This window comes from Stigmatopora argus, chromosome 1 (genome assembly GCF_051989625.1).
Source record: "Stigmatopora argus isolate UIUO_Sarg chromosome 1, RoL_Sarg_1.0, whole genome shotgun sequence".
NCBI classification, from domain to species: Eukaryota; Metazoa; Chordata; class Actinopteri; order Syngnathiformes; family Syngnathidae; genus Stigmatopora; species Stigmatopora argus.
Window position 1 is genome coordinate 29,798,936 of NC_135387.1, and position 27,564 is coordinate 29,826,499.

Here is a 27,564-nt window from a genome sequence, read left to right on the forward strand (position 1 = left end):
GGGCCCTGCCTGTGGGCGTCGACCACAAGCAAGCACTTCCCTGAAGCCACTCACTTGAAATGCGAAGCGCCGACCTCCGGCGAGGTTCTCCCAGTCGCGCCGCCGAGCCAACCCGGACGCTTGCAGCCATGCCCCGAGACCGCCTGTCGCTCGCCGTTCTTTGGGTCGCCGTGGTCACCGCGCAAATCCCGCATGACGCCATACACTGGACGTACACAGGTGGGTCCAAACTTTTTTCCTTCTTCCACAGGAGATCGGAATCATACAAAAAAAAGAAAAAAAATGTTAATTCTTACTTTTTTCAAGTATTCAGTCAATAGCTGCCATTGACGGGAATGGACGTCCAATCCATTTTTTTAATGGGGGATCACTCTGGTAAATGTAGAATCTGTAGAATAGTTAAAAATCATGTGATAAAGCAGTAATATTTTGTATCCCAAAGTTATAGTCGTTTAAGTGTTCTCCCCGGGCCTGCGTGGGTTTTCTCCGGGTACTCCGGTTTCCTCCCACATTCCAAAAACATGCATGCTAGGTTGATTGGACACTCTAAATTGCCCCTAGCCATGAGTGATGCGTTGTTTGTCTTGTCGTGCCCTGCGATTGGCTGGGCCATCAATTCAGGTTGTCTGCTTGGATGGGCTCCAGCACCCCCCGCGACCCCAGTGAGGATAAAGCGGTTCAGAAAATATATATATATATATATCAGGGTCTCTCCTGTAGTTAGCTGGGATAGGCTCCAGCACCCCCCGCGACCCTAGTGAGGATAAATCGGTTCAGAAAATATATATATCATATCAAATATATATATATCAGGGTGTCTCCTGTAGTTAGCTGGGATAGGCTCCAGCACCCCCCACGACCCTAGTGAGGATAAAGCGTTTCAGAAAATATATATCATTTATATCATATCAAATATTTATATCAGGTTGTCTCCCGTAGTTAGATGGGATAGGCTCCAGCACCCCCCGCGACCCTAGTGAGGATGAAGTGGTTCAGAAAATATATATCATATCAAATATTTATATCAGCGTGTCTCCCGTAGTTAGCTGGGATAGGCTCCAGCACCCCCCGCGACCCTTGTGAGGATAATGATTTATTAATATATTTATTTTTCTCCTTGTGCCTTGCGATTGGCTGGTGCCCGGAGTCAGCTGAGATAGGCTCCGGCACCCCCCGCGACCCTTGTGAGGATAAGCGGTTCAGAAAATGACTGAATGAAAAATGCCCAAAGTCAGCTGAGATAGGCTCCGGCACCCCCCGCGACCCTTGTGAGGATAAGCGGTTCAGAAAATGACTGAATGAAAAATGCCCAAAGTCAGCTGAGATAGGCTCCGGCACCCCCGCGACCCTTGTAAGGATAAGCGGTTCAAAAAATGACTAAATAAAAAAAATCCTCTGGGCAAACGGTTAAAATGTCTCCTGTAAATTCACAAAGTTGAATAGAAATATAATGACAAAAATGGACATTTATGATTTATTGCAAGGGTGTCAGACTCGCGGTTTGCGGGCCGCGTTAACGTCAACTCGATTTCATGTGGGCCGGACTATTTAGATATATTAAGATTTTTTTTATAAATGGATTAAAAGAACTAGATTAAAATCCCTGAATATTCCGTTTTTTTATAGCTCGAAAACAATGTTTATTTTAGCTTTTTTAAATATATTTTTAGATTTACAAAATGATTTTTGAACTAAAAACACAGAAAAAAAATGATTAAAAAATTACATTGATTGATTTAAAAGGGGTAAAATCAGGAAATTTAATATACATCTATACTCTTCATTTTAATTTAATCCTAAAACAGAAAGTCGGCACTCATCATTTACTTTCCCGGGCCACACAAAATGATGCGGCGGGCCAGATTTGGCCCCCGGGCCGCCACTTTGACACGTGATTTACGCCATTCGCACTGACTAACGGGAAAAAAAAACACTGAAAAATGCAACGCTCTGCCCAGTGTTTGTAGAGACATTACACGAGGGAGTTGCGACGGGAAAGACAGTGGCCAAAATGTTCTTATGAGCAGCCTCTCGCGTCCGCTCGTATATCAAAATTTGTCTCGTATCTCAAGATAAATATTTGCTCAAAATTTTACTCGTATCTCAAATTGCTTGTATGTCAGGGCACTCGTATGTCGAGGTACCACTGTATGGCTGTAATACAAATGATGGAGTATTCCATGGGTAGCAAAATCTGACAGGACACCCTCACTAATTATTGATTTAAAAGGGGGAAAATCAGGAAATTTAATATACATCTATACTCTTCATTTAAATTTGATTCTAAAACAGAAAGTCGCCACTCATGATTTACTTTCTCGGGCCGCACAAAATGATGCGGCGGGCCAGATTTGGCCCCCGGGCCGCCACTTTGACACCTGTGATTTATTGGATCTTACAGAGGGAGCTTGGGACCAGATGCACTGGGCGGACAAGTACCCGGCGTGCGGGGGTAAGAAACAGTCCCCCATTGACATCCAAAGGCGAAGTGTTCGACACAACCCGGACATTTTACAGCTGGAACTCAGCGGGTACGACGCTCAGAAAGGAACATTTCTCATGTCCAATAATGGACACTCAGGTAAGTCCAAAGAAAGCCAAGAACCAAACTGTTCTCACAATCTTTTTAGACATTTTTAGACATATTTTTCTCGCATTTGCGCCGTATTTGTCGCTAAAAAAAATGATGACTGAATCGAGGGTACGGCTTATATGCGCATAAATTCGACTTTACATGTAGGAAACTGCAAGGTGACAAAAGACGAAACGCCATAACGCAAGACAATATGGCCGATAAGGTTGTTTATTTCAAAATAGAGAAAAGATAAACAGATAAAACGCTAAATAGAATTTATTTTGACGTCTATAAATGAAATTCAAGAAAAAAACATCTTGCATAAAAAGTGAAAAAACTTACTTGTGCCTGTCATTGCTCACTCAGGGCGCCGCCATCTTACCTAGACATGATAAACTAGACCGCTACGGACACACTTCCTGGTTGTACTGCTCGTGTGACTTCCTTTTTTAATTTGTCTATGTGCAGGCAACAACTTTTTATAGTGTGCATTCCAGCAGATGATCCTTTTGATTCATGCAGTGTCTCAGAAATATGATTTTTTTTTTATTTTCCCTTTAAAGTAACACATTTGTACTCCCTAATAAAACCATGAATATGGAGGTGAAAATTGGGAATCAGGGGCCGTCTTATACGAGAGAAATTGTAAAATTAAACGATTTTAAGGCGATTGTAAGAGTACAGCTTATACGCAGAGGCCGCTTATATCCGAGAAAATACGCTATATTAATATGATATGTAAATAAAAGCTCAATGACATAGGTTAGCACATTAAAATATCTTTAAATGGGCTTTTGTGAGCCTAGAAATACTAGGAATTTCAGTGTTTTTTTTTAATATTACCCCTTAAAAACGTGTTAAAAGAAGTTAAGAAATACACACGATTTGCACACTTAAATACTTTGTGCTACAGTACTACTTTACATTTACAGCATGTTTTTTCTATTGCTTTAAAAACTAATTTAGAGATATTATACTCAAAAAGCAACACTAAAAGAAGATATTCGTTCTCAATGTCTGTTGAAATTCTAATTTTTGTGCTTGGCTAAAAGCTAATCCAACAGCTAGCTCGCTACCAGCTAGCATGACAATGTAAATTACAACTGCACTCTTTCTAGCATACTTTTTTAAACAATAATACTTTCATAACTTGAAACCCAAGGTATAAAAAGCATTTCAAATAATGGTGAAGACTTTAAAACTAATAAAACGTCATTGAAAAAAGCAATTCCATTTTACCTGCAAGTGCTGTGTGACTTCAAAAGAAAGATAATGACGTTTTATTCTGCCTATTAAAAGGGTCATTTCAATACTGAAATCGTGCAACACCGCCCCTAGTGGCGATAGTAAGTGTGACACCGAACCCAACTAACAACAAACAAACAAATGAATAGATAAATATTTAATAAATAATAATAATAAACAAATAATAAATAAGTAATAATTAATGAAGTAGTCAACGACACAAATAAGTAGGAAAGTTCACAAATAACAAAACCAAACAGACAAATAACAAAAATAAACGATGGCGACACAGCTAATGCGTACGCGCCTTAAACGTCGTCCATTTTGTTTCCTCTCAGTCCAAATCGACCTGCCGCCCACGATGAAGATCACAAAAGGCATGCCGGGGAAATATACCGCCGTCCAGATGCATCTGCACTGGGGCGGTTGGGACCTGGAGGCCAGCGGAGCGGAACACACCATCGATGGCATCCGCTACATGGCCGAGGTAGCGCAAATAAAGCGTTTCGTACGCTCCGGTGGTGACGGATCCGTCATGTCGAAAGCAAACATCCTGCAGTCTGCAAAAACATCCCTTAATATCACTGCGGGTGGGAAAAGTGTGGTCTTCTCACTTGTTGTTCGTTTGGCCCACATTTTGTCCCGAAAATCCCGTCTTACGCCACTAGGTGAATTTTTCCTGATTTCCCGGAAAAAAAATTGAATTGGCAAAAATACTAATTTTATCTGTGAAAGTCATATTTTTGCATTTTGCAACATTTTTCGGTTCGGTGGGAAGTGGGTGGTGTGTCGGGCTCACATTTCTGGGGTCGTGGGTTCGATCCCAAGTGGATCTTAACTGTGGGGGGAAAAAATTAATTGGCAAAAAGACTCATTTTATCTGTAAAAGTCATATTTTTGCATTTTGTAACATTTTTCAGTTCGGTGGAATAGTGGGTGGTGCGTCGGTCTGACATTCCTGGGGTCGTGGGTTCGATCCCAAGTGGGTCTTAATTGTGGGGGAAAAAATTGAATTGGCAAAAAGACTCATTTTATTCGTAAAAGTCATATGTTTGCATTTTGCAACATTTGTTCGGTTTGGTGAAATCGTGGGTGGCGCGTCGGTCTCACATTTCTAGGGTCGTGGGTTCGATCCCAAGTGGGTCTTAACTGTGAGGGAAAAAAATTGAATTGGCAAAAAGACTAATTTTATCTGTAAAAGTCATATTTTTGCATTTTGCAACATTTGTTCAGTTCGGTGGAAAGTGGGTGGTGCATCGGTCTGACATTTCTGGGATTGTGGGTTCGATCCCAAGTAGGTCTTAACTGGGGGGAGTTTGCATGTTCACCTTGGGCTTGCGTGAGTTTTCTCCAGGTACTCCGGTTTCATCCTACATCCCCAAAAACATGCATGCTAGGCTAGGCTAACTGTATGCTAAATTGTGTGGAGTTTGCATGTTCTCTCAGGGATTGCATGGGTTTTCTCCGGGTACTCTGGTTTCCTCCCACGTCCCCAAAACATGAATTCTAGGCTAACTGTATGCTAAATTGCCCCTAGCTATGATTGGTTGTCAATCTCCTTGTGGTTAGCGCGTCTGCCTCAGAGTTCTGGGGGCGTGGGTTCAATCCCAGGTGGGTCCTCACTGTGTAGAGTTGGCTTGTTCTTTCGGGTTTTCTCTGGGTACTCCGGTTTCCTCCCACACCCCAAAAATCATGCATGCTAGGCTAATTTAGCAGTCAAAATTGACCCTAGCTATAAGTGATTGTTTGTTCGTCTCATTCTGCCCTGCGATTGGCTGGCCACCGATTCAGGCTGTCCCCACCTGGTCCCTGTAGTTCAATGGGATAGGCTTCAACACCCCTCGCGACCCTTGTGAGGATAAACGGTCTGGCAAATGAATAAAGAATTGATTTGTTTTAGCGTTCGCCATCATAATTTGACATATTGATTCATTTTGTCGGCCATTTTTCTTTGTCTTTCAGCTCCACGTTGTCCATTACAATTCAGACAAGTACCACAGCTTCACCGAGGCCAGAGACAAACCAGATGGGCTGGCGGTCCTCGCCTTTTTCTACGAAGTGCGTACACTTACTTGTCAATCTTTCAAATCATCGACCCATACTCACACCATTTTTGACGGGTAAAGGAAACGAATCAATTTTCAAATCGGTCAAGAGAGTTATTACCCCAAAAATGTGCTTGCGGTCTTTTCATGGGAGTTGGATGAGTATAATTACTGTATTTACTCGCATATAAGCCACGCACGTATAAGCCACACCCTTAAAATTGCCTTAAAATCGTTGAATTTTACAATTTCTCACGTATAAGCCGCCCCTGATTCCCAATTTTTCACCTCCATATTCATGGTTTTAATAGGGAGTACAAATGTGTTACTTTGAAGGGAAAATTTTAAGAAAAATCAATAACAGAACATAATTTTTGGGGAAACACAACACAGTTGTCAAGGGTTTAATGGACCATTTTAGATATAATATATGTATTTTTTTTAAATAAATGGATTAAAAGAACTGGATTAAAAGCCCTGAATATTCAGTTTTTTATAGATCCAAAACAATGTTTATTTTAGCTTTTTTATATATATTTTTAGATTTTAAAAAATGATTTTTGAAATAAAAACACAGAACAAATGGATTAAAAAATTACAATGATTGATTTAAAAAGGGGAAAATCAGGAAATTTAATATACATCTATACTCTTCATTTTAATTTGATCCTAAAACAGAAAGTCGGCACTCATGATTTACTTTCCCGGGCCGCACAAAATAATGTGGCGGGCCAGATTTGGCCCCCGGGCCGCCACTTTGACACATGTGCTATAGGTTCTTTTTTCCCCATGTTAGCGCCCATGCTAGGTACCATATGGTTGGCACAGCCTGCGATGAGCTAGCCACCGATTCAGGGTGCCCCCCGCCTGTTCCTCATAGTGAGCTGGGATGGGCTCCAGCACCCCCTCGGTTCAGAGAATAAATGAATGACTAATTGTGACAAAGACGACGGAATGTTCTTCTTATTCGCTGGATTTTGCTCCACTGTTAGGACGGACATTTTGAAAACACCTACTACAGCGACTTCATCTCCAACCTGGCCAAAATCAAGTATGCGGGTGAGTAATATTACCTCGTATCGGCACTCACGTGACCCCTTCTGACCTCCCACGTGACCTGTGCTAGGCCAGTCCATGAATATTTCCAGTCTGGATGTGCGGTCCATGCTCCCCGAGAACCTCAACCATTTCTTCAGGTATCAAGGCTCCCTCACCACCCCGCCGTGCTACGAGAGCATCCTGTGGACGGTGTTCGATACACCCATCACTCTTTCGCATAACCAGGTAAGATAGCCGCTAGAGGGCGTCCTCGAATGTCCAATTTTCAAAGAATACTTTGTGGTTGATTCTTTTGCAACTGAGTACAGATCAGTTGTATTGTATTTTATGATTAACCTTCTTAGGCACGTGTTCATAGATGCTGGACAGGGTAGGTAGGGGCAGTTGATGATCTTTTGTGCTGTGTTGATCAAACTCTGCAGACTTTTTCTGTCGGCTTCTGTGCGGCTTGAGCATCTGAAACTGTTATTTTTTTCAAACATTTTAATACAGTGGTGCCTCGAGATACGAGCTTAATTCGTTCCGGGACTGAGCTCGTATGTTGATTTACTCGTAACTCAAATGAACGTTTTCCCTTAGAAATGAACTAAAAACTAATGAATTGGTTCCAACCCTCTGAAAAAACACCCAAAACGGGATATTGGATTGGAAAAACATGTTTTATTTGTTTTAATTCACCATCTATTAACAAAGTAACAAATAACTAGTGGTTTAATAGTACTAAAATGTGTTTAATAATATTAAAATTAGACGGATTTCACAGAGGGGAGGGGGTAGGCGACTTTTTGCATGGCAACACGCTCGTAACATAACATAAATTTTTTAAATGAATTTAGATTACGATGCAGACACACTAAAAAATAAGTTTAATCTAACCTTACACTAAACTTAATTCTAATTTTGTTTGAAATTTTGATACCTTTCTTCTCCCGGATTGGCTCTATTGGCCCCGCCTCCACCCTGACTTTCAGATGCAACCTATGGAGGGTTGTTTGCTTTTGTCTTCCCTTCAAAATATTCCCAAAATGATGCACACAAATGTCCTCACAATAGGATAACGCACAACCACTTGCCAACGAGAAGTAGCATATACTCCTCTCGTATTAGCGAACAAGCTCCGCCATTCGCACTGACTAACGGGAAAAAAACTGACAAAATGCAAGGCTCCGCCCAGTGATCATAGAGTATGTCGAGGTACCACTGTACTGGTTTCAAGCTAGTGATATGAAACTTTTGCACCCAGATCCGAAAGCTAGAAAGCACCCTGATGGACATCGACAACAAGACGCTGTGGAACGACTACCGCATGGCTCAACCTCTCAACGACCGCGTGGTGGAGTCGTCGTTCCTCCCTCGGCTCGGAAAAGGATGTAAGCGTTTCGTCCTAATTCCATATTTGCCGACTGGCGAGAACTGACCGGTCGCCTCCGTTTTGTCCCGCCAGCGTTCTGCCGGCAAGACGAAATCGAATCCAAGCTGTTGAAAATTGAAGGCCTGATCACGTCTCTCGGGAAGCACGTGTATTCAGGCGAGCAACATCTGCAACATCGATGGAGTCGTGCCTCCATTTTCATTCGCTCCTTCATTGTGTGTTGTTTTGTCGTTTGTGCGCAGGTGGGCGACGCAACCAGCGACCAAGCAAATCTGGTAGGCTCATTCATTCGACTCCCGTTGCTCCAATCGAGCGTTTGCACTAGGTCCTAGGGACAATTTAGCATAGAATTAGCCTAGCATGCATGTTTTGGGCATGTGGGAGGAAAGCGGAGTACCCGGAGAAAACCCACGCAAGCCCAGGGAGAACACGCAAACTCCACAGTTAGGACCGACCTGGGATCGAACCCTCGACGTGATTTCACGTGGGCCGGACCATTTTAGACATAATATTTAGATTTTTTTTAAATAAATTGATTAAAAGAACTGGATTAAAAGCCCTGAATATTCAGTTTTTTATAGATCTAAAACAATGTTTATTTTAGCTTTTTTAAAATATATTTTTAGATTTACAAAATGATTTTTGAACTAAAAACACAGAAAAAATGGATTAAAAAATGACAATGATTGATTTAAAAGGGGGGAAATCAGGAAATTTAATGTACATCGGACCATTTTAGATATAATATTTAGATTATTTTTAATAAATGGATTAAAATAACTGGATTAAAACCCTGAATATTCAGTTTTTTATAGATCTCAAACAATGTTTATTTTAGCGTTTTTTTCTATATATTTTTAGATTTTACAAAATGATTTTTGAACTAAAAACACAGAAAAAATGACAATTATTGATTTAAAAGGGGGGAAATCAGGAAATTTTATGTACATCAGACCATTTTAGATATAATATTTAGATTATTTTTAATAAATGGATTAAAATAACTGGATTAAAACCCTGAATATTCAGTTTTTTATAGATCTAAAACAATGTTTATTTTAGCGTTTTTTTCTATATATTTTTAGATTTTACAAAATGATTTTTGAACTAAAAACACAGAAAAAATGACAATTATTGATTTAAAAGGGGGGAAATCAGGAAATTGAATGTACATCGGACCATTTTAGATATAATATTTAGATTATTTTTAATAAATGGATTAAAAGAACTGGATTAAAAGGCCTGAATATTCAGTTTTTTATAGATCTAAAACAATGTATATTTTAGCTTTTTTTTGTTGATATTTTTAGATTTAAAAAAATGATTTTTGAACTAAAAACACAGAAAAAATGGATTAAAAATGACAATGATTGATTTAAAAGGGGGAAAATCAAGAAATTTAATATACATCTATACTCTTCATTTTAATTTGATCCTAAAACAGAAATTCGGCACTCATCATTTACTTTCCCGGGCCACACAAAATGCTCCGGCGGGCCAGATTTGGCCCCCGGGCCGCCACTTTGACACATAAGCGGTTCAGAAAACTGCCTCAAACTGATTTTTTTTCAAATCTGGTCTCTTCTTCCTCGAATAGAATCGCAAGCTCTGTTTCCCCTGGTGCTCAACTTCCAGCGGGGGACCCCGGGCAGCTACGCCAAAGCCCACCTGGGCCACCCCACGGACTTGGACTCCTTCACGGTCTGCATGCACGTCTCCACCGAAGCGGACGGCGCGCACAAGGTGCTTTCGTACTCCAGCGGCGCCGTCAGCAACGAGCTGATGGTCACCGTCAGCGAGGACCGGGACGGCAAGGAGGTGGGCCTCTGGGTGGGCAACGAGTTCGTCAACCTCCCCTACAACACCGAGTCCCGTGGTTGGGCCAACTACTGCATCACCTGGTCCTCCCGCACCGGCGGGGTGGAGCTGTGGGTGGACGGCATGGTAGGGGAGCGACGCTACCTGAAAGCGGGGTACGCCGTCAGCCCCGGGGGGTCTTTGGTCCTGGGGAACGACCAGGATAGCCTGCTGGGGATCTCCAACACCGACTCCTTTGCGGGGAAGCTCACCGACGTTAATGTGTGGGATTACGTTCTGAGCACGGCGAATATTCGGGACCAGATGTCGTGTGAAGGGAACGCCACGTCGCAGGGGAATGTCTTCAGTTGGGGGGGCACCCAACTTAGCTTGTACGGGGGGGTGCAGCTGGATCGTCAGTACAGGTGCCCTTGAAACCAGAAAATCAGGGATCATCAAAACCCACATACCGTATATATTCGAGTATCTTGTGCAAATTTTTGTACCCCCCCCAAAAAACAAAAAACTGAGGCAAAGTGAAAACACTGCAACTCCGCCCATGATGTAATGCCCGTCTTTGTCCGCTAGAGGGGGCGCAAGAGCCAGTTCTAATGGCCAGTGCTCACACTTAGAAAATAACTTAACAAGAATGGAACTAATGAACTAAAAACACACGAAAAAATGGATTAAAAAATGAAAATTATTGCTTTAAAAGGGGGAAAATCAGGAAATTTTATATATACTCTTCATTTTAATTTGATCCTAAAACAAAGTCGGCACTCATGATTTACTTTCTCGGGCCACACAAAATGATGCGGCGGACCAGATTTGGCCCCCCGGCCGCCACTTTGACACCTGTGATGTATAGTAAGGGTGTCAGACTCGGGTTGGTTCGCGGGCCGCTTTAACGTCAACTTGATTTCACGTGGGCCGGACCATTTTAGATATAATATTTAGATATTTTTTTAATAAATGGATTAAAAGCACTGGATTAAAAGCCCTGAATATCCTGATTTTTATAGATCTAAAACAATGTTTATTTTAGCTTTTTTTAAATATATTTTTAGATTTTACCAAATGATTTTTGAACTAAAAACACAGAAAAAATGGATTAAAAAATGAAAATTATTGATTTAAAAGAGGGAAAATCAGGAAATTTAATATACATCTATACTCTTCATTTCAATTTGACCCTAAAACAGAAAGTCGGCACTCATGATTTACTTTCCCGGGCCACACAAAATGATGCGGCGGGCCAGATTTGGCCCCCGGGCCGCCACTTTGACACATGTGCTTTAAAGAGTTAAAAAAAATTATACCAATTTTTAGTCACAAATAATGAGTGCGCGTTATACATGGGTGCGCGTTATACTCCAATAAATACGGTAATCCGATTCGGGGGGGGGGGCGAACATGGCTCTTGATCCACCCCTCTGTCCATTTTTCAAAAGTTATTTTTTTCACAGTAATACCTCGTTTACTGCGGTAAATCCGCGAAATAACGAGGTATTACTGTATCATATTTTGATATTTTTTGGGGTCGATTGTGATGAAAGAAAGTAATCATATATTTTTAAAAAGTGTCCTCCCAGAGTCAAAATGAAGTTTTCATAATGCATAATGAATGCAACTTTTAAGTGAGGGCTTTAAATATGATAAAAATAATAATATATAGTCTGCTTTTTACCCATTAGGAGCAGCAGCATATCTTCATAGCAGAACTCTGCTTTCCTCTAGCGGCTGTTTGTGTCATCACACCTATATTTGCCAGCCAAACGCGTCATCGGTTGCTAGGCAACCCTCAATATATTCCTCTCGTGTCCCTAAATCCGTGGACATGTATATTGTATTATTAAAAAAGGATTTATGGTCCCCAAATATAAATCTTTAATATTTTTTTCTTCCATTATTCCCAAAAAGATTGAATATTAAAAATTAAAAATGTCGTTGGGGTAATTATACATATTAGTTACTTACTGCTCGTGTTGTAAATGTAAAAATATTTTATTTTTAGATTAGATTGTTGAATAAAGCGTGCCAATGAGTTATTAATGGCAATATAATATTTTGTTGTTGTTGCTTTAATAAATGTTTAGTTACTTATTTTGTGTGTTTAACTCCTGGTTTATAAATCGTCATAATTTGAGCAACAACAAAGACATAATTCAAGATTGGGTTTCATAACAGGTGAGACACAAATATGTCATGCTTCATAGCGACCACCAGAGGGCAGTGTTTGACCATGAAGAAGATGAAACGAAAAATTTTGCTTGACTATATTTCCTGCAGTATATACTCTGTAAAATATGGTCCCTTTAAACTTTGTTCATTAAATATATTTTTAAATACTTCTCATGACCAGTTTTAAACAGTATCTTAAAGGCATACACCACCAATTATACATAAAGGAAGTCCAGATTATGTTTACCGAGCTGCCAAACGTGAAAAATTTTATTTTTAGGAGTGACGCGTTCAGAAATAAAGCTCAATGTGATCTAATTTTTGAGTGGTTTAACTCGTTACCTGCAATTGACCGTGATGGATGTCCGATCGATTTGAAGGGGGAGGGCGGCGGCAATTTAACAAATGTTCATTCGCCGCCACACTCCCCCTTCAAATCAATCGGACGTCTACTAATGAGAAACTCATTTAAATTCACGGCAGAAGGATGACAAGAGCACACGATTGGACGTCTACGGTCAGAGTTTTAGATGATTTGCCTTTCAGGATATTTTTAAAAAATGAAGCGTGTTACGGCAAATTGTGTCCCAAACCACCCGCAATTTGCTATTTGAGTTTGGCGGTTGGCCGTGAGCCCCAATATCTGCCCTCGTGATGGCCAATCATGCGCCGTGATGCAACTGGGATACACGCAGATGCGCCCCCGTCGCCGAACCGGTTGGATTTGGATGAGTGGACAGTGGATTGGTGTCTCAGCGAAGCAACGGGATTACGCGGGATTTGGACTTGTTCCACCCCGTCGGTCAAAGCTTCTTATCGGCGTTGGGCCGCGCTTAAAAGTTTGAGATGGTTTGAATTATTGATTCGTCGACTCCAGGAGGCTTTGAAGATTCCCGGGTCAAAGGTCAAATTCGAAATGGACTTTGGGGTCGTGGTGCTGCTCGAAAGTGAGTCCGTTGTGTTGACTTTGTGGTTCGTGCAAACGACCAAATGAAGTGTAGAGAGAGATAGTGGATAAGATAGCGAGAGGTAGGTAGGTTGAAAGAGCGGTAGGTAGGTCGGTAGGTAGGTAGGTAGGTAGGTAGAGTGAGAGGTTGGTAGGTGGGTAGAGAAAGATGTAGGTAGAGAGCGGTAGGTAGATAGAGAGAGCGGTAGGTTGGTAGGTAGGTAGGTATGTAGGTAGGTAGGTAGAGAGAGAGCGGTAGGTAGGTTGGTCGGTAGGTAGGTAGGTAGAGAGAGAGGTTGGTAGGTGGGTAGAGAGAGATGTAGGTAGAGAGCGGTAGGTAGATAGAGAGAGAGCGGAAGGTTGGTAGGTGGGTAGAGAGAGATGTAGGTAGAGAGCGGTAGGTAGATAGAGAGAGAGCGGTAGGTTGGTAGGTATGTAGGTAGGGAGGGAAATAAGTTGTATTTAGGTAGAGAGAGGTAGGTAGTAGGTAGGTAGAAAGAGAGGTGGTAGGTAGGTAGAGAGTGAGAAAGGTTGGTAGGTAGGTGGAGAGGAAGAGGTAGATAGGTGGGTAGGTAGAGAGGTAGGTAGGTAGGAGAGGGAGATAGGTTGGTAGAGAGAGCAAGGTAGGTAGGTTGAAAGAGGTTGGCAGGTGGGTAGAGAGAGAGGTTGGTACATAGGTAGTGGGAGAGAGGTAGGTAGGTAGAGAGCGGTAGGTAGATGGAGAGAGAGTGGTAAGTTAGTAGGTAGGTAGGTAGGTAGGTGTGTAGGTAGAGAAAGAGGTTGTAAGTAGGTAGAGAAAGAGGTTGCAAGTAGGTAGAGAGAGAGAGTAGGTAGCTAGGTAGAAAGAGAGGTGGTATGTAGTTAGAGAGAGAACGGTAGGTAGGTAGAGAGAGAGCAGTGGGTAGGTAAGTAGGTAGAAAGAGAGGTGGCAGGTAGGTAGACATAGAGCGGTAGGTAAGTAGGGAGAGAGAGAGGTAGGTAGGTAGAGAGGGGGGTGCTGGAGCCAATCCCAGCTGTCTCCGGGCCAGAGACGGGGGACAACACCCTGAATTGGTGGCCAGCCAATTGCAGGGCACAAGGAGACAAATGACATCCAATCATAGCTAGGGGCAATTTAGATATGTATCATTCATTTGATAGCATGTTGTAGGCCTCACATAGAGAGAGACAAGAATTTGCACTGACAATCACGCTGCTATTCATTCAGGCATTTTCAACACTTATCCTGGACAGGGTCACGGGGTGCTGGAGCCTATCCCTGGTGACTTCAGGAAATGGTTGGACTGCAATTGGATTTTAAAACGGCATCAACGTACGCTAAAAAGAACGGGAATTTTGCTTTATCTTCACACTTGTCAAAGTTGTTAAAGAATGGTTTGACATTTACTTCACAAAAAAACAAAAACTACACGGCAACATTATCTTACCTGTTTCTATTTTATAGCACTAGTCTTTGTGTCTTTGCTTTTTTATTTTTAACAAGTACCATAAATAAACATGGCGTCACTTGCCCTCTGTCGGTTCAAGTTGTGACAGAAAAAGCAGTTGGCAAACGACAGCAGGGGAAAATGACAATAGTTTAGATGAAAAATAGTCGTTGTAAAACAATGCCGCACGGCCCATTGCCCAAAAGATAAACATAATAAATAAGTGGTAGTCCACAAAACAGATACGTAGTAGTCCACATAATAGAAAAGTAATAGTCCACATAATAGAAAAGTAGTAGTCCACATAATACATAACTAGTAGTCAACATCATAGATAAGTAGTAGTCAACATTTTAGATAAGTAGTAGTCAACATCATAGATAAGTAGTAGTCAACATATTAGATTAGTAGTCAACATCATAGATAAGTAGAAGTCCACCTAATAGATAAGTAGTAGTCAACATAATAGATAAGTAGAAGTCCACCTAATAGATAAGTAGTAGTCAACATAATAGATAAGTAGTAGGCAAGATTTTAGATAAGTAGTAGTCAACATAATAGATAAGTAGTAGTCCAGGTTTTAGATAAGTAGTAGTCAATATAATAGATAGGTAGTAGTCAACATATTAGATAAGTAGTAGTCAACATATTAGATAAGTAGTAGTCAACATTTTAGATAAGTAGTAGTCAACATCATAGATAAGTAGTAGTCAACATAATAGATAAGAAGTAGTCCACAAAATAGATAAGTAGTAGTCCACAAAATAGAAGAGTAGTAGTCCACAAAATAGATAAGTAGTAGTCAACATAATAGATAAGTAGTAGTTCACATAATATATAAGTAGTAGTCCACATAATAGATAAGTAGTAGTCCACAAAACAGATAAGTAGTAGTCCACATAATAGATAAGTAGTAGTCAACATATTAGATAAGTAGTAGTCCACATAATAGATAAGTAGTAATCAACATATTAGATAAGTAGTAGTCAACATTATAGATAAGTAGTAGTCCACAAAATAGATAAGTAGTAGTCCACATATTAGATAAGTAGTAGTCAACATTATAGATAAGTAATAGTCCACATAATCGATTCGTTGTCAACATCATAGATAAGTAGTAGTTAACATAATAGATAAGTAGTAGTCAACATTATAGATAAGTAGTAGTCCACATAATAAATAAGTAGTAGTCAACATTATAGATAAGTAGTAGTCCACATAATAGATTCATAGCCAACATCATAGATAAGTAGTAGTTAACATAATAGATAAGTAGTAGTCAACATATTAGATAAGTAGTAGTCAGCATATTAGAAAAGTAATAGTCACCCTGGATAAGTGGTCACGTACGTACGTAAGTACAAAAGTGACTTAAAGTGAATGTAAGACAACTGGCGTAACCTGATACCAGTAGTCATACAATGCAGTTTAAGAAACAGCCGTATCATATTCTAGTAGTAGTTGAGATTTGACTATAGTATAGTAGTAGTAGTTTTTGTAAGACTCCAAGCAGTTGCGTGGTTTCTTTTTGATCCCTCTGCCTCGCAGTCACTGACAACATTGGTTTAAAAAAATGTTGCCGAAATCTCTCTTATGCAGAAAATGATGCACTTGTATCCAGACAGTCTCAATATTAAGCATCAATGAGAAGTATTACTTTGACGCCATCCCTCTGTCTGCTTTGCCTTCGCCTTTGATAGCGGCTCCACACAAGAAATATATTAAAGAAACGGGGTGACAGAGGGAAGAGATGGGGCTCATCCTTGTTGCCTGGCAACTGCTTCCCCACGGTGGGAGCGTCTATATAATGTACGTATGAGGAGGGAGGTTTTTTTTTTTTTGGGGGGGGGGGTTGTTTTGTTTATTTTTAATGAAGATGTATTCATCCATTATTGCAGGATTTGGGGCAATCATTTCAAAGTTAACATCGATTTATGTTGTACTTGTTGGAAGGTGTTATCATACAAAAGTTTGTTATTGTTTAACTAATATTCATTTTTTGAAATCCTCACAAGGGCCGCAGGGGGTGCTGGAGCCTAGCCCAGCTAACTACTAGAGACAAAGCACCAATCACTCTTAGCTAGGGACAATTTAGCATACAATTAGCCTAGCATGAATATTTTTGGGAATGTGGGAGGAAACCGGAGTACCCGGAAAAAACCCGGGGAGAATATTTTTTTTTAAATATTACCATATTTTCTCGCATATAAGCCGTATTTGTAACAAAAAATGATGACTGAATCAAGCATATGGCTTATATGCGCACAAGACTTGCTATACTCTTTTTCACCAGTAGATGGTGGCAAAGTAACATTCCGGAGTACCCGGAACCCCCCCCCCCCCCGGGGAGAATATTAAAAAAAAAACATTTACCGTATTTTCTCGCATAAAAGCCGTATTTGTAACAAAAAAATGATGACTGAATCAAGCGTACGGCTTATATGCGCACAAGAGTTGCTATACTCTTTTTCACCAGTAGATGTCAGCAAAGTAACATTTACTATTTGTTGGTAATTTTCTGTTTTTCAGTAAGAAAACAACCATTACTGGATGAATTAATTCCTTATGATATTAATTCCTTATGATATTAATAAAGTGCTTTTGATTCATACAGTATCTCATTGCTCGCTCAGGGTGCCGCCATCTTACCTAAGGATGACAAACTAGACCGCCACGCACACTTCCTGGTTGTACTGCCCACGTGACTTCCTTTTTTAATTTGTCTACGTGCAGGCAACAACTTTTTTGAGTGTGAAATCCAACAGACAATTCTTTCGATTCATACAGTATCTCAGAAATACAATTTTTCTTAACATTTTCCCTTCAAAATAACAAATTTGTACTCCATATTAAAACCATGAATATGAAGTTGAAAATTGTCAATCAGGGGGGCGGCTTATACGTGAGAAATTGTAAAATTCAACAATTTTAAGGCAATTTTAAGGGTGCGGCTTATATGCGGAGGCAGCTTATATGCGAGTAAATATGGTAAATATTGGACCGTCACTAAAAATTTAAATAATTCGTATGATATTTCAAATAGTTTATGAAACGTAAGATGGCGTTTCGTAAAGAGCAAATGTGGAGATGAGCGGCAGGCCACGCAGATGTCAATCAGGGAGTGGCTTATATGCAAGAAAATACGGTACGGGCTTGCATGGGTTTTCTCCAGGTACCGTATTTTCACGACTATGAGGCGCACTTAAAAGTCTTACATTTTCTCCAAAATAGACAGTGTGCTTTATATATGGAAAAAAAATAAAATGTGTCATTCATTGAGGGTGCGCCTTAAAATACAGTGCGCCTTATAATACAGTGCGCCTTATAGTCGTGAAACTATGGTACTCCGGTTTCCTCCCAAATCGCTAAAACATCCATGCTAAGCTAGCTGGTCGAACACTGGAAATTGTCCCTGGCTAATTCATTGAGGGTGAGCCTTATAATGCAGTGCGCCTTATAATGCAGTGCGCCTTATAGTCGTGAAAATACGGTAATTCTGTTCATAAAGTACGAATGAGCTACAAAGTGCTCGTCAGGCTGAACAATTGGGGACCCTAGCCGGCCACTTCCAGCCCGCTAGCCGCACATTTGACACCGCCACTCATATTTTAGCTTTACTTTTTAATTCGTCTAATAAAAGAGCGCCTATGCTGATGGGATAAAAAAGCCGGATGACAGTCTTTACATCTAAACTTTTTAGCTGGTACTCACAGTTACCGTTGAGTGTACACACACACAAACACACACACACACACATTCGAGCACACGCATTCAAGCGCACATACAAACACGCACACACATTCGAGCACACACATTCAAGCACACACATTCGAGCACACACATTCGAGCGCACATACAAACACACACACACATTCGAGCGCACACACATTCGAGCACACGCATTCGAGCGCACACACACATTTCACCCTGGAGGTCTCGCTGATGTCTAGCTAAGCAACTGTAAGAACACAACAGGGAGTTTCGCTCAAGGGCAACACTGTGTTAAAGCAGAGGGTGGGCACTGCTGTTCCGTTGTCATGGCAACACTTAACTTCGTATCTAACCGACTCGCAAAGACGGCTTGTTGCGTCTGTCGTCGGACGGGATAATTGGAGTTCGTGGCTTTTGTCGCGGCCCGGGTTTCAATTCAACTCGAAATAAAAAGTACGGCATCGAACAACGTTTCCCAACCGCTGGGCCATGAGATGATACGGGATGCCATGAGAAATAATCTGCCAAATAGTCGTATATTGGGATAGTATAAGAGAAAAATCAAGTTGGAATGTGTTGAAAACTAAGTCATCTTTTGTAATATTGCAGGATTAAAATTGGAAGATGATAAGAGGAAAATTATAATGACCGTAATTTCCGCACTGTAAGGCGCAAGGCCATCAAAGGCTGTTTTTTTCTCTCAATTGCTCTCTCGCTGGCACAAAGTGTGTGATTACGTGAAACACTACGAACCTCTGGCATGATTATTTAAGGGTCTGTTTATTTGTTGTTGTTATTTGTGCACTTTGTGGTGAAGCTTTGAATCTCATTATATTTGTATAATGACAATAAAAGCATTCTATTCAATTCAATTGCATCCTTTTACGTCACATGTGTCAAAGTGGCGGCCCGGGGGCCAAATCTGGTCCGCTGCATCATTTTGTGTGGCCCGGGAAAGTAAATCATGAGTGCCGATTTTCTGTTTTAGGATCAAATTCAAATGAAGAGTATAGATGTATATTAAATGTCCTGATGTTTTCCCTTTTAAATCAATTATTGTCATTTTTTAATACATATTTTCTGTGTTTTTAGTTCAAAAATAATTTTGTAAAACCTACAAATATATAAAAAAAGCTAAAATAAACATTGTTTTAAATCTGTAAAAAACTGAATATTCAGGGCTTTTAATCCAGTTCTATTAATCCATTTATTAAAAAAAAATCACGCAGGCCCGGAGGTAGAACATGCAAACTCCACACAGGTGGACCAACCTGGATTTGAACCCCGGTCTCCCACCGTGAGGCCGAAGCGGTAACCACTCAACCACCGGTTCGCCCTACAATAATGTTACCAGGAGAATTTCTCAATAAAATAACAGATATAAAAATGCATTTACATTCAGAGGGATTTCATAACCTGAAAATTTCGTAACTAGAGGCATTTATTTGTAAGTAGAGGTACGATTGTAGTTCAGAAAGTCTGGCTAACAATTGAATTTTTGTATTAAAATCTAGCCCAGGTTAATTTCTCCGTCTGAAACGACACACTTGCCCATGACCCATTCATCAGACCTTATTAAAATGTAATATGCAGCCGGTGCCTCTGGGGTTCACTTTCAAATTGCCATTTTTAGGTGATTACTAGGACCTGAAAATAGCTGAATCCATATCCCCCCTTTAAAAAAATGTTCCCATAAAGATTTTTTTTCCGTGACCGTGAGCGTTTAGTAATATGACAACCATTTGTTTTCCTCACGTCCTCCAAAATGTTGCCGTGCCAGCGGAGGAAGATTACGGTTGTATCGGGTCCTGCCTGTCACCGTGCAAAAGCACGTCGTTAATTACATGGGCAAGTTCTGATAAAAATACCGCAGCGTTGTTTTCATTTCAAGCTGCAAGCCAGGCCTCGGGTAAAAAATATGCCTTCAAAATATGGAGACAATATAAAGATAGATCCACACTTAAATTTAATGGGAATAGAATACAAATACAGAATGCGCTAGCCAATGAGTGCAGTAATCCCTCGATTATCACAGTTAATGTAGACCAGACATGACCGCAATAATTGAAAAACAGCAAAGTAGAGTCACCCTTATTTTAAAATATATATATATATATTTAAAAATATATATATATATTTAAAAATATATATATATATATTTAAAAAAAAATATATATATATATATATTTAAAACAAACAAAAAATATATAAGTATATTTTTTAAACAAAAAAATAATTTTAAAACAAAAAAAAAATAGATTTTTGTAAAACAAAATATATATATATATTTTTTTTAAACAATTTTTTTTTAAACCAAAGAAATATATACATATTTAAAAAAAAAATTTTTTAAACAAAAAACATATATTTTTTAAAACAAAAAAAATATATATATATTTTTAAAAACAAAAAAAATATATATATATTTTTAAACCCCCTCCAAAAAATATCTGGCGCCATCTACCGTTCCGAATCGGAGTAATGCCTACACCCCAATTTAAAGATGACCGACACTTTTTTCAGTGTTATTCCAATGCAAAAAAACATCGTCTTATATTCGGGCCAACTGCGTTTTTGCATGACTGTCTATTTTTAAGGGTACACAGAGTCAACGGGCCGTGAATGAACAACAAGATTTTCTTTGAATCCTTCTAAAATGTACCAAAACTGGAGCCCCTTACTAAAAGCCGCTGTTTTCCATCACTGCATATTGTTTTTATGTGTGTGTGTGTGTGTGTGTCGATGTCATTGTAGCAGGACAGGGAAGCCGATACAACCAATTAAGCGGGAATGTATTTGCGTGTGGGCAGTGTGGGTGGAAACTACTAAGAATCCTCTTGACACCCAATTAGCAAACAACCCCACATGACCCCGGCGCCCTAACTTCAAGACACACAAAAATGCGGCTTAAAAAACAAACACTCCAAACTATTTGATATGATACGTCTCCTAATTAGTGCCTTTGAACGCTAAGACTACAGTAGCTTTTGAAAGAAAGGCGCTATATTACATGTTTAAAACCAACATTTACTCGCAAATAAGCCGCTTTTGTCGGACAAAAAAAATATTAAAGCGGCTTATGAGCATAAAAACACGAATTTGACACAAAAACTGCAATTTGACGGCGCCGTGACATGATGAGGTCACGCCAAAATGGCACTCATGCGTGCGTCGTGACGTCACAACGCAAGCGAATGCCGATACGGTCATTAATTTTAAAATATGTGTCAGATTCGGGTTGGTTCGCGGGCTGCTTTAACGTCAACTCGATTTCATGTGGGCCGGACCATTTTAGATATAATATTTAGATTTTTTTAAATAAATGGATTAAATGAACTGGATTAAAAGCCCTGAATATTCATTTTTTATAGATTTAAACAATGTTTATTTTAGCTTTTTTTTTATATATAAAAATTTATTAAACACAGAAAAAATGGATTAAAAAATTACAATGATTGATTTAAAAGGGGGAAAATCAGGAAATTGAATATACATCTATACTCCATTTTAATTTGATGCTAAAACAGAAAGTCGGCACTCATGATTTACTTTCTCGGGCCGCACAAAATGATGCGGCGGACCAGATTTGGCCCCCGGGCCGCCACTTTGACACATGTGCTTTAAGGAGTTAAAAAAAATTACAACAAATTTTAGTCACAAATTATGGGTGCGTTTAAACGGTTTAGATTTTTTGGGGGGAAGACCGTGGAACAAATTACAGAATTCACATATAAAGTACTCCTCTATTTACAAAAAAAATCCAAGTTACAAAAACTTCTGGAACCAATTGATTTCGTAAGTAGAAGTACAACTGTATATATTTTCCCCTTCCATTGTGTATTCTTTGACTAGCGCCACCTATACTCAGGTGACTTATCCTCTGAAAAATATGCTAATCCCGTTTGAAATGAAACTCCCTTATCATAAAGATTTATCGATCAATCCAGAAACACTTCCCCACCATATGTGCCCGATGTTTCCCAAATGATCCCGCTATCTATCCAACACGAACAAAACCTGATCAAAGCGGTTCCACTGGCTCCCAAGGCCGCAGTTGTCAGATCATAGACTGGGACTGGCTCTCTGAAAAATGGAAGACGGTGGGAGATGAAACGGAATATGAAAATAGTCAAACAGAGATCAACTCCTGCTTTTTTGATCCCAGTCTGGGAAGTTCTGCAACTGACACAGACGCCCCCCGTTTTACCCCCCCTGCGCACCTCCACGTGTTGCCGCTCTACGTAATGTCTTTCCTGCACACTCCATGCTTAAAATGCTAATTATCCATATTGCGTTATCTTAAAGAGCCATACCTCTACTTACGAATGCCTCTAGGTACGAAATTTTCAGGTTACGAATTTTTTTTATATGCAAATGAGTGCCCCGAGATACGAAAATTATGAAATCCCCCAAAAAGTAAAAGCAGTCTTTTATCCGTTATTTTATTTTGAAAATATTGTCGTGGATGCATTGATTCTCACTTTAGAACACGTGTGTCAAAGTGGCGGCCCAGGGGCCAAATCTGGGCCGCCGCATCATTTTGTGTGGCCCGGGAAAGTAAATGATGAGTGGCGACTTTCTGTTTTAGGATCAAATTAAAATGAAGAGTATAGATGTATATTAAATTTCCTGATTTTCCCCCTTTTAAATCAATAATTGTCATTTTTTAATCCATTTTTTTCTGTGTTTTTAGTTCAAAAATCATTTTGTAAAATCTAAAAATATATAAAAAAAGATCAAATAAACATTGTTTTAGATCGATAAAAAACGGAATATTCAGGGATTTTAATCCAGTTCTTTTAATCCATTTATTAAAAAAATCTAAATATTATATCTAAAATGGTCCGATGTATATTCAATTTCCTGATTTTCCCCCTTTTAAATCGATAATTGTAATTTTTTAATCCATTTTCTCTGTTTCTAGTTCAAAAATCATTTAGTAAAATCTAAAAATATATAAAAAAGATAAAATAAACATTGTTTTAGATCTATAAAAAACGGAATATTCAGGGCTTTTAATCCAGTTATTTTAATCCATTCATGAAAAAAAAATCTAAATATTATATCTAAAATGGTCCGTCCGGCCCACGTGAATTTTTTTTAGAACCTCGCCACACTCTACTGGGCTCTCATTGGCTATCTCACAACAACCATATATATACACGGGATATATTTTCACACACACACACACATAGGGCACACGTAAAAGTTTAAAATGTACTACAAAGTGGACGGCTTCATAGAGAGATGTACTTGCCCATATCATGCTTTAACGCGGATAGATTTTGTATGCTTCTTATTCATTTTAAGACATTCATAAACCATGTTATAATTTTCTCTAATTTTTGTCTCACATATTTCATAAAAAATTGGGACCAATTTTAAAGCGTTTAGTTGGTAGTTGCATGAGGACTGTGGAACAAATGAGAGAATTTACATATAAAGTACACCTACTTACGAAATTTTCAAGTTACGAAAAAAGTCTTGGAACCAATTAATTTTGTAAGTCGATCATTTTTATAGGGTTTAGTTGGTAGTTGTATGAGGACCATGGAACGAATTACAGAATTTACATATAAAGTACACCTCTACTTACGAAATTTTCAAGTTACAAAAAAAATTCTTGGAACCAATTAATTTTGTAAGTAGATCATATTTATAGAGTTGAGTTGGTAGTTTTTTGAGGACCTTGGAACGAATTACGGAATTTACATATAAAGTACACCTCTACTTACGAAATTTTCAAGTTACAAAAAAGTCTTGGAACCAATTAATTTTGTAAGTAGATAATTTTTATAGGGTTGAGTTGGTAGTTTTTTGAGGACCTTGGAATGAATTACGGAATTTACATATAAAGTACACCTCTGCTTACGAAATTTTCAAGTTACAAAAAAAGCTCTGAAACCAATTAATTTCGTAAGTAGAGGTACGACTGTACTCTACAAAATAGTCAAAACCCGGGGGAGTGTATTGTTACACCGTCCTTTTTTTCCATCACACATACACTCGCATAAATATGATCTCATCCCTCTATGACAATATTATTAATAATTCTAACTGCTCCATATTTAGCAAGTGCTTTTGTCTTCCACTGGAAAATGATTTATTGCCTTTCACAGTTAACAATTAGAAGTATATGGACTTGTTCAATTATTTCACGGGCGAAAGGCTATAAACAACGAGGCCACGCCACCACAATTAATCAGCTTTTATGACAAAAAAAATGGAAGCCGTCACAGGCTTGTACAAACAACAAGCGATTCTGATTGTCCTTTTTGTACGGGTGAAGACTTTCTATAAAAAGATACAAATTAGTTGGATATGTATTTTGCCAACAGCAAGTCATTATAAAATAATGAAAATGTTTGACTTATAGTCCGGAAATTACGGTAGCTACCGTATATTCCGGACTATAAGTCACTCTTTTTTCATACTTTGGCGACGTGTAAATATTTTTTTTAACTCTGGCTACCGACAGTCTGTTTTGTTAGGATTTAGGATTTTAGGATTTATTTATTTAATAATGGATCGCTTGTATTCATGAACATATTCATATTAATGAACATATAGATGTAAATATGTATAAGGGCTAATTTCCATTTTTAGTCTTTTGTGTAGATTGAACAGTGGTGTGCCGTCAGGGCCTTCAAGGCCTTCTCTGCTGACCTAAGAAATATCTTAATCACAGACTGATGTTAATTATATTTTGTCCCTAAATACTTATGAAATAATTCTTAATTGCCTGTTAGCTTCCTTTCATTGCTTTTCCCCCTGGTTGCACTGCTTCCAGATGTGTGTTTTCATATTGAAGCATTTAACCAATCACATTTGAGCCATTATTTGTTGCCAGGGTCAAAAAACTGCCTCAAGGCCTTCACAATCAGTTCTGCAGGCTCTGCTGCATTAAACAAGCGTCGATAAGACTGTTGCTTTAACCAATCAGAATTCAATTTGGTGACACCAAGGCCTTCTCGCAGGCGTAGGGATACGTCATTGCTTTCACCAACTATGATTGGCTAGTGATTAGCCAGAGCTACCAAACTGTATCTGGAGCGAGCTGCACAAGCAAATATATTGTTGTGTTGATTTAAAGCCATTTTCAGGACGGACTATGCCGGAAATACGACAGGACAGGCTCGACTATCAGCATTAGCTTCGATGGCGATAGCAAAGAAGGAAGAAAGAAAGGAGGATGGATATTGTGTACAGTAAAAAAGGATTTTTGGTGAGTAAAATATGGCTATATTCCTAAATAATATTTCAATTGTATGAGGTTATTATTGATGATTTTTTATGTGTCGCAGCTGTAGCTGCAGTTGAGGTTTTATAGCCATAAAATAGTTTTTGAGGGTTAGATTGATTCCGATAGCTGAAGGCGTGACTAGAAAATTCACGGACCGCCACTGAGGTTGAAGATAAACGATCACACACAAACACACACACACAAGTAGAACAGTTTTTTTAAAATGAAAAACTGTCATTTTAAGAGATTTTAGCCCAAAAAATGCAACTTAAATATATTTTATATGTATGGTGGGGGGGGCTGGTGCGACTTATACTCAGGTGTGACTTATAATTCGAAAAATACTGTACTTGAAATTCAATGGTCGCTGTAGTTAGCTGGGGTAGCCTCCAGCACCCCCTGCGACCCTTGTGAGGTTCAGAAAATGAAGAAATGAATGAACATAAATTAAAATCAATTCTTAGTATGACTCGCAAAGAAGAACATTGGAAAATATGAATTGTTTATGCATGTCAAGTCTAATTTGTGCGCATATAAGCCGTACCCTCGATTCAGTCATCATTTTTTTGAGCGACAAATACGGCCTATATGCGAGAAAATACGGTAATTTAGGATGAGGCAAATACGGCCTATATGCGAGAAAATACGATACTTCAAAATGTCTCATCTTCCAGGCCAAATATGAAATAATTAACATCTCACATGCTGACTGACGTCAGGACCAATTAGCAGCCTCGCCTGATAATTGATGCACACGGTAAAACAATGACAAGAAAGCTCGTTAGCGATCAAAACAATGCGTGAAAGGCAACAAGCCGACAAAAAAAATGCAAGCATGCCATTCACGTAATGTTTGGCTGAATTCCTAATGAATACAAATGAGGAAATCATGCTTGACTTGGCCCAAAAAACACAAAAGACATCAGAAAGATTTGCTATATTTTCCAGATTTAATTGTAGCATACCGCAGCTGGCACAACGTGAAACAAAGACCACGCCCGACTGAATTCCCCGAAAAAAATTGAATGTAGAAAAGTTGAAAATTGTTCACCCAAAAAACAACGAGAAACTAAACAGAGAACAAAAGAATAGCCGCTAATTACAGGAAAGCTAAGCTAGCAAGGGTTTCAAACTCGGGTTTGTTCGCGGGCCGCAATAACATCAACTCGATTTCATGTGGACCATTTTAGATATAATATTTAGATTATTTTTTTAAATTGGATTTTAAGAACTAGATCAAAAGCCCTAAATATTCAGTTTTTTAATAGATATAAAACTGTTTATTTGTTTTTTTTTTTCTTAGTAAGGGAAAACATCTAATAATCATTTGTTTTTCATTTCAAATGGAAACAATTTTTTTTAAATTATATTCAATATTAGAGTGGAAAACCGAAAATATTTTTACATATTTATTTTTAGATTTTACAAAATGCTTTTTGACCTAAATTTAAAGTTTATGTTACGTTACAAGTGCATCCGTCAACACACACATACATAGGGCACACGTAAAAATGTACTACAAAGTGGACGTCCTTCGGCCCTGGTAAAATGGTCTTTTGTCGCCATCTGACGGACAAACACGGGTATTACATTTCTAACGGCCGCGGAGGGAGATATTTCATCGGTGCAGGGCAGATTTTCATATGCTTTATTTATTTTAAGACATTAATAAATCATTTCCTTACACACACATATAGGGCACACGTAAAAGTCTAAAATGTACTACAAAGTGGACGGCTTTCGGCTCTGGTAGAACGGGTTCTTGACGCTATTTGGCGGACAAACACAGGTATTATATCTATAATGGCCATTTTTACATGCTTTATATATTTTAAGAGATTAATACATCATTTTTTTGTATTTTTCTCTCATTTTTGTATGTTTCCTCACATGTTTCATACAAAATTGGGACACTGACCAATTTTAAAGGGTTTAGTTGGTAGTTGTGTGAGGACCGTGGAAC

General features: G+C 39.0%; 1 protein-coding gene across 2 annotated transcripts; it reads left to right on the plus strand.

Annotated features, from left to right (window-relative positions):
- The first annotated feature begins 67 nt into the window (after window positions 1-67).
- Window positions 68-11,459, plus strand: ca6 (carbonic anhydrase VI). 2 transcript variants are annotated; one of them, XM_077615645.1, is made up of 11 exons: window positions 68-219; window positions 2,402-2,452; window positions 2,518-2,581; window positions 4,159-4,307; window positions 5,783-5,878; window positions 6,858-6,924; window positions 6,992-7,149; window positions 8,168-8,294; window positions 8,369-8,452; window positions 8,539-8,571; window positions 9,894-11,459. In XM_077615645.1, the coding sequence occupies exons 1-11, from the start codon at window positions 193-195 to the stop codon at window positions 10,526-10,528; spliced, it is 1,491 nt and encodes a 496-aa protein (XP_077471771.1). In that variant the 5' UTR covers window positions 68-192; the 3' UTR covers window positions 10,529-11,459. The 2 variants fall into 2 exon arrangements, with proteins under 2 accessions (XP_077471771.1, XP_077471766.1); XM_077615640.1 differs by having other exon boundaries at window positions 2,402-2,581.
- Window positions 11,460-27,564: the final 16,105 nt, after the last annotated feature.

Coding starts and splice junctions, on each gene's coding strand:
- ca6 (XM_077615640.1), top strand. CDS start 129: ATGCCCCGAGACCGCCTGTCGCTCGCCGTTCTTTGGGTCGCCGTGGTC. Junction 2,582..4,158: donor GTCCAATAATGGACACTCAG/GTAAGTCCAAAG, acceptor GTTTCCTCTCAG/TCCAAATCGACCTGCCGCCC. Junction 7,150..8,167: donor TCACTCTTTCGCATAACCAG/GTAAGATAGCCG, acceptor TTTTGCACCCAG/ATCCGAAAGCTAGAAAGCAC.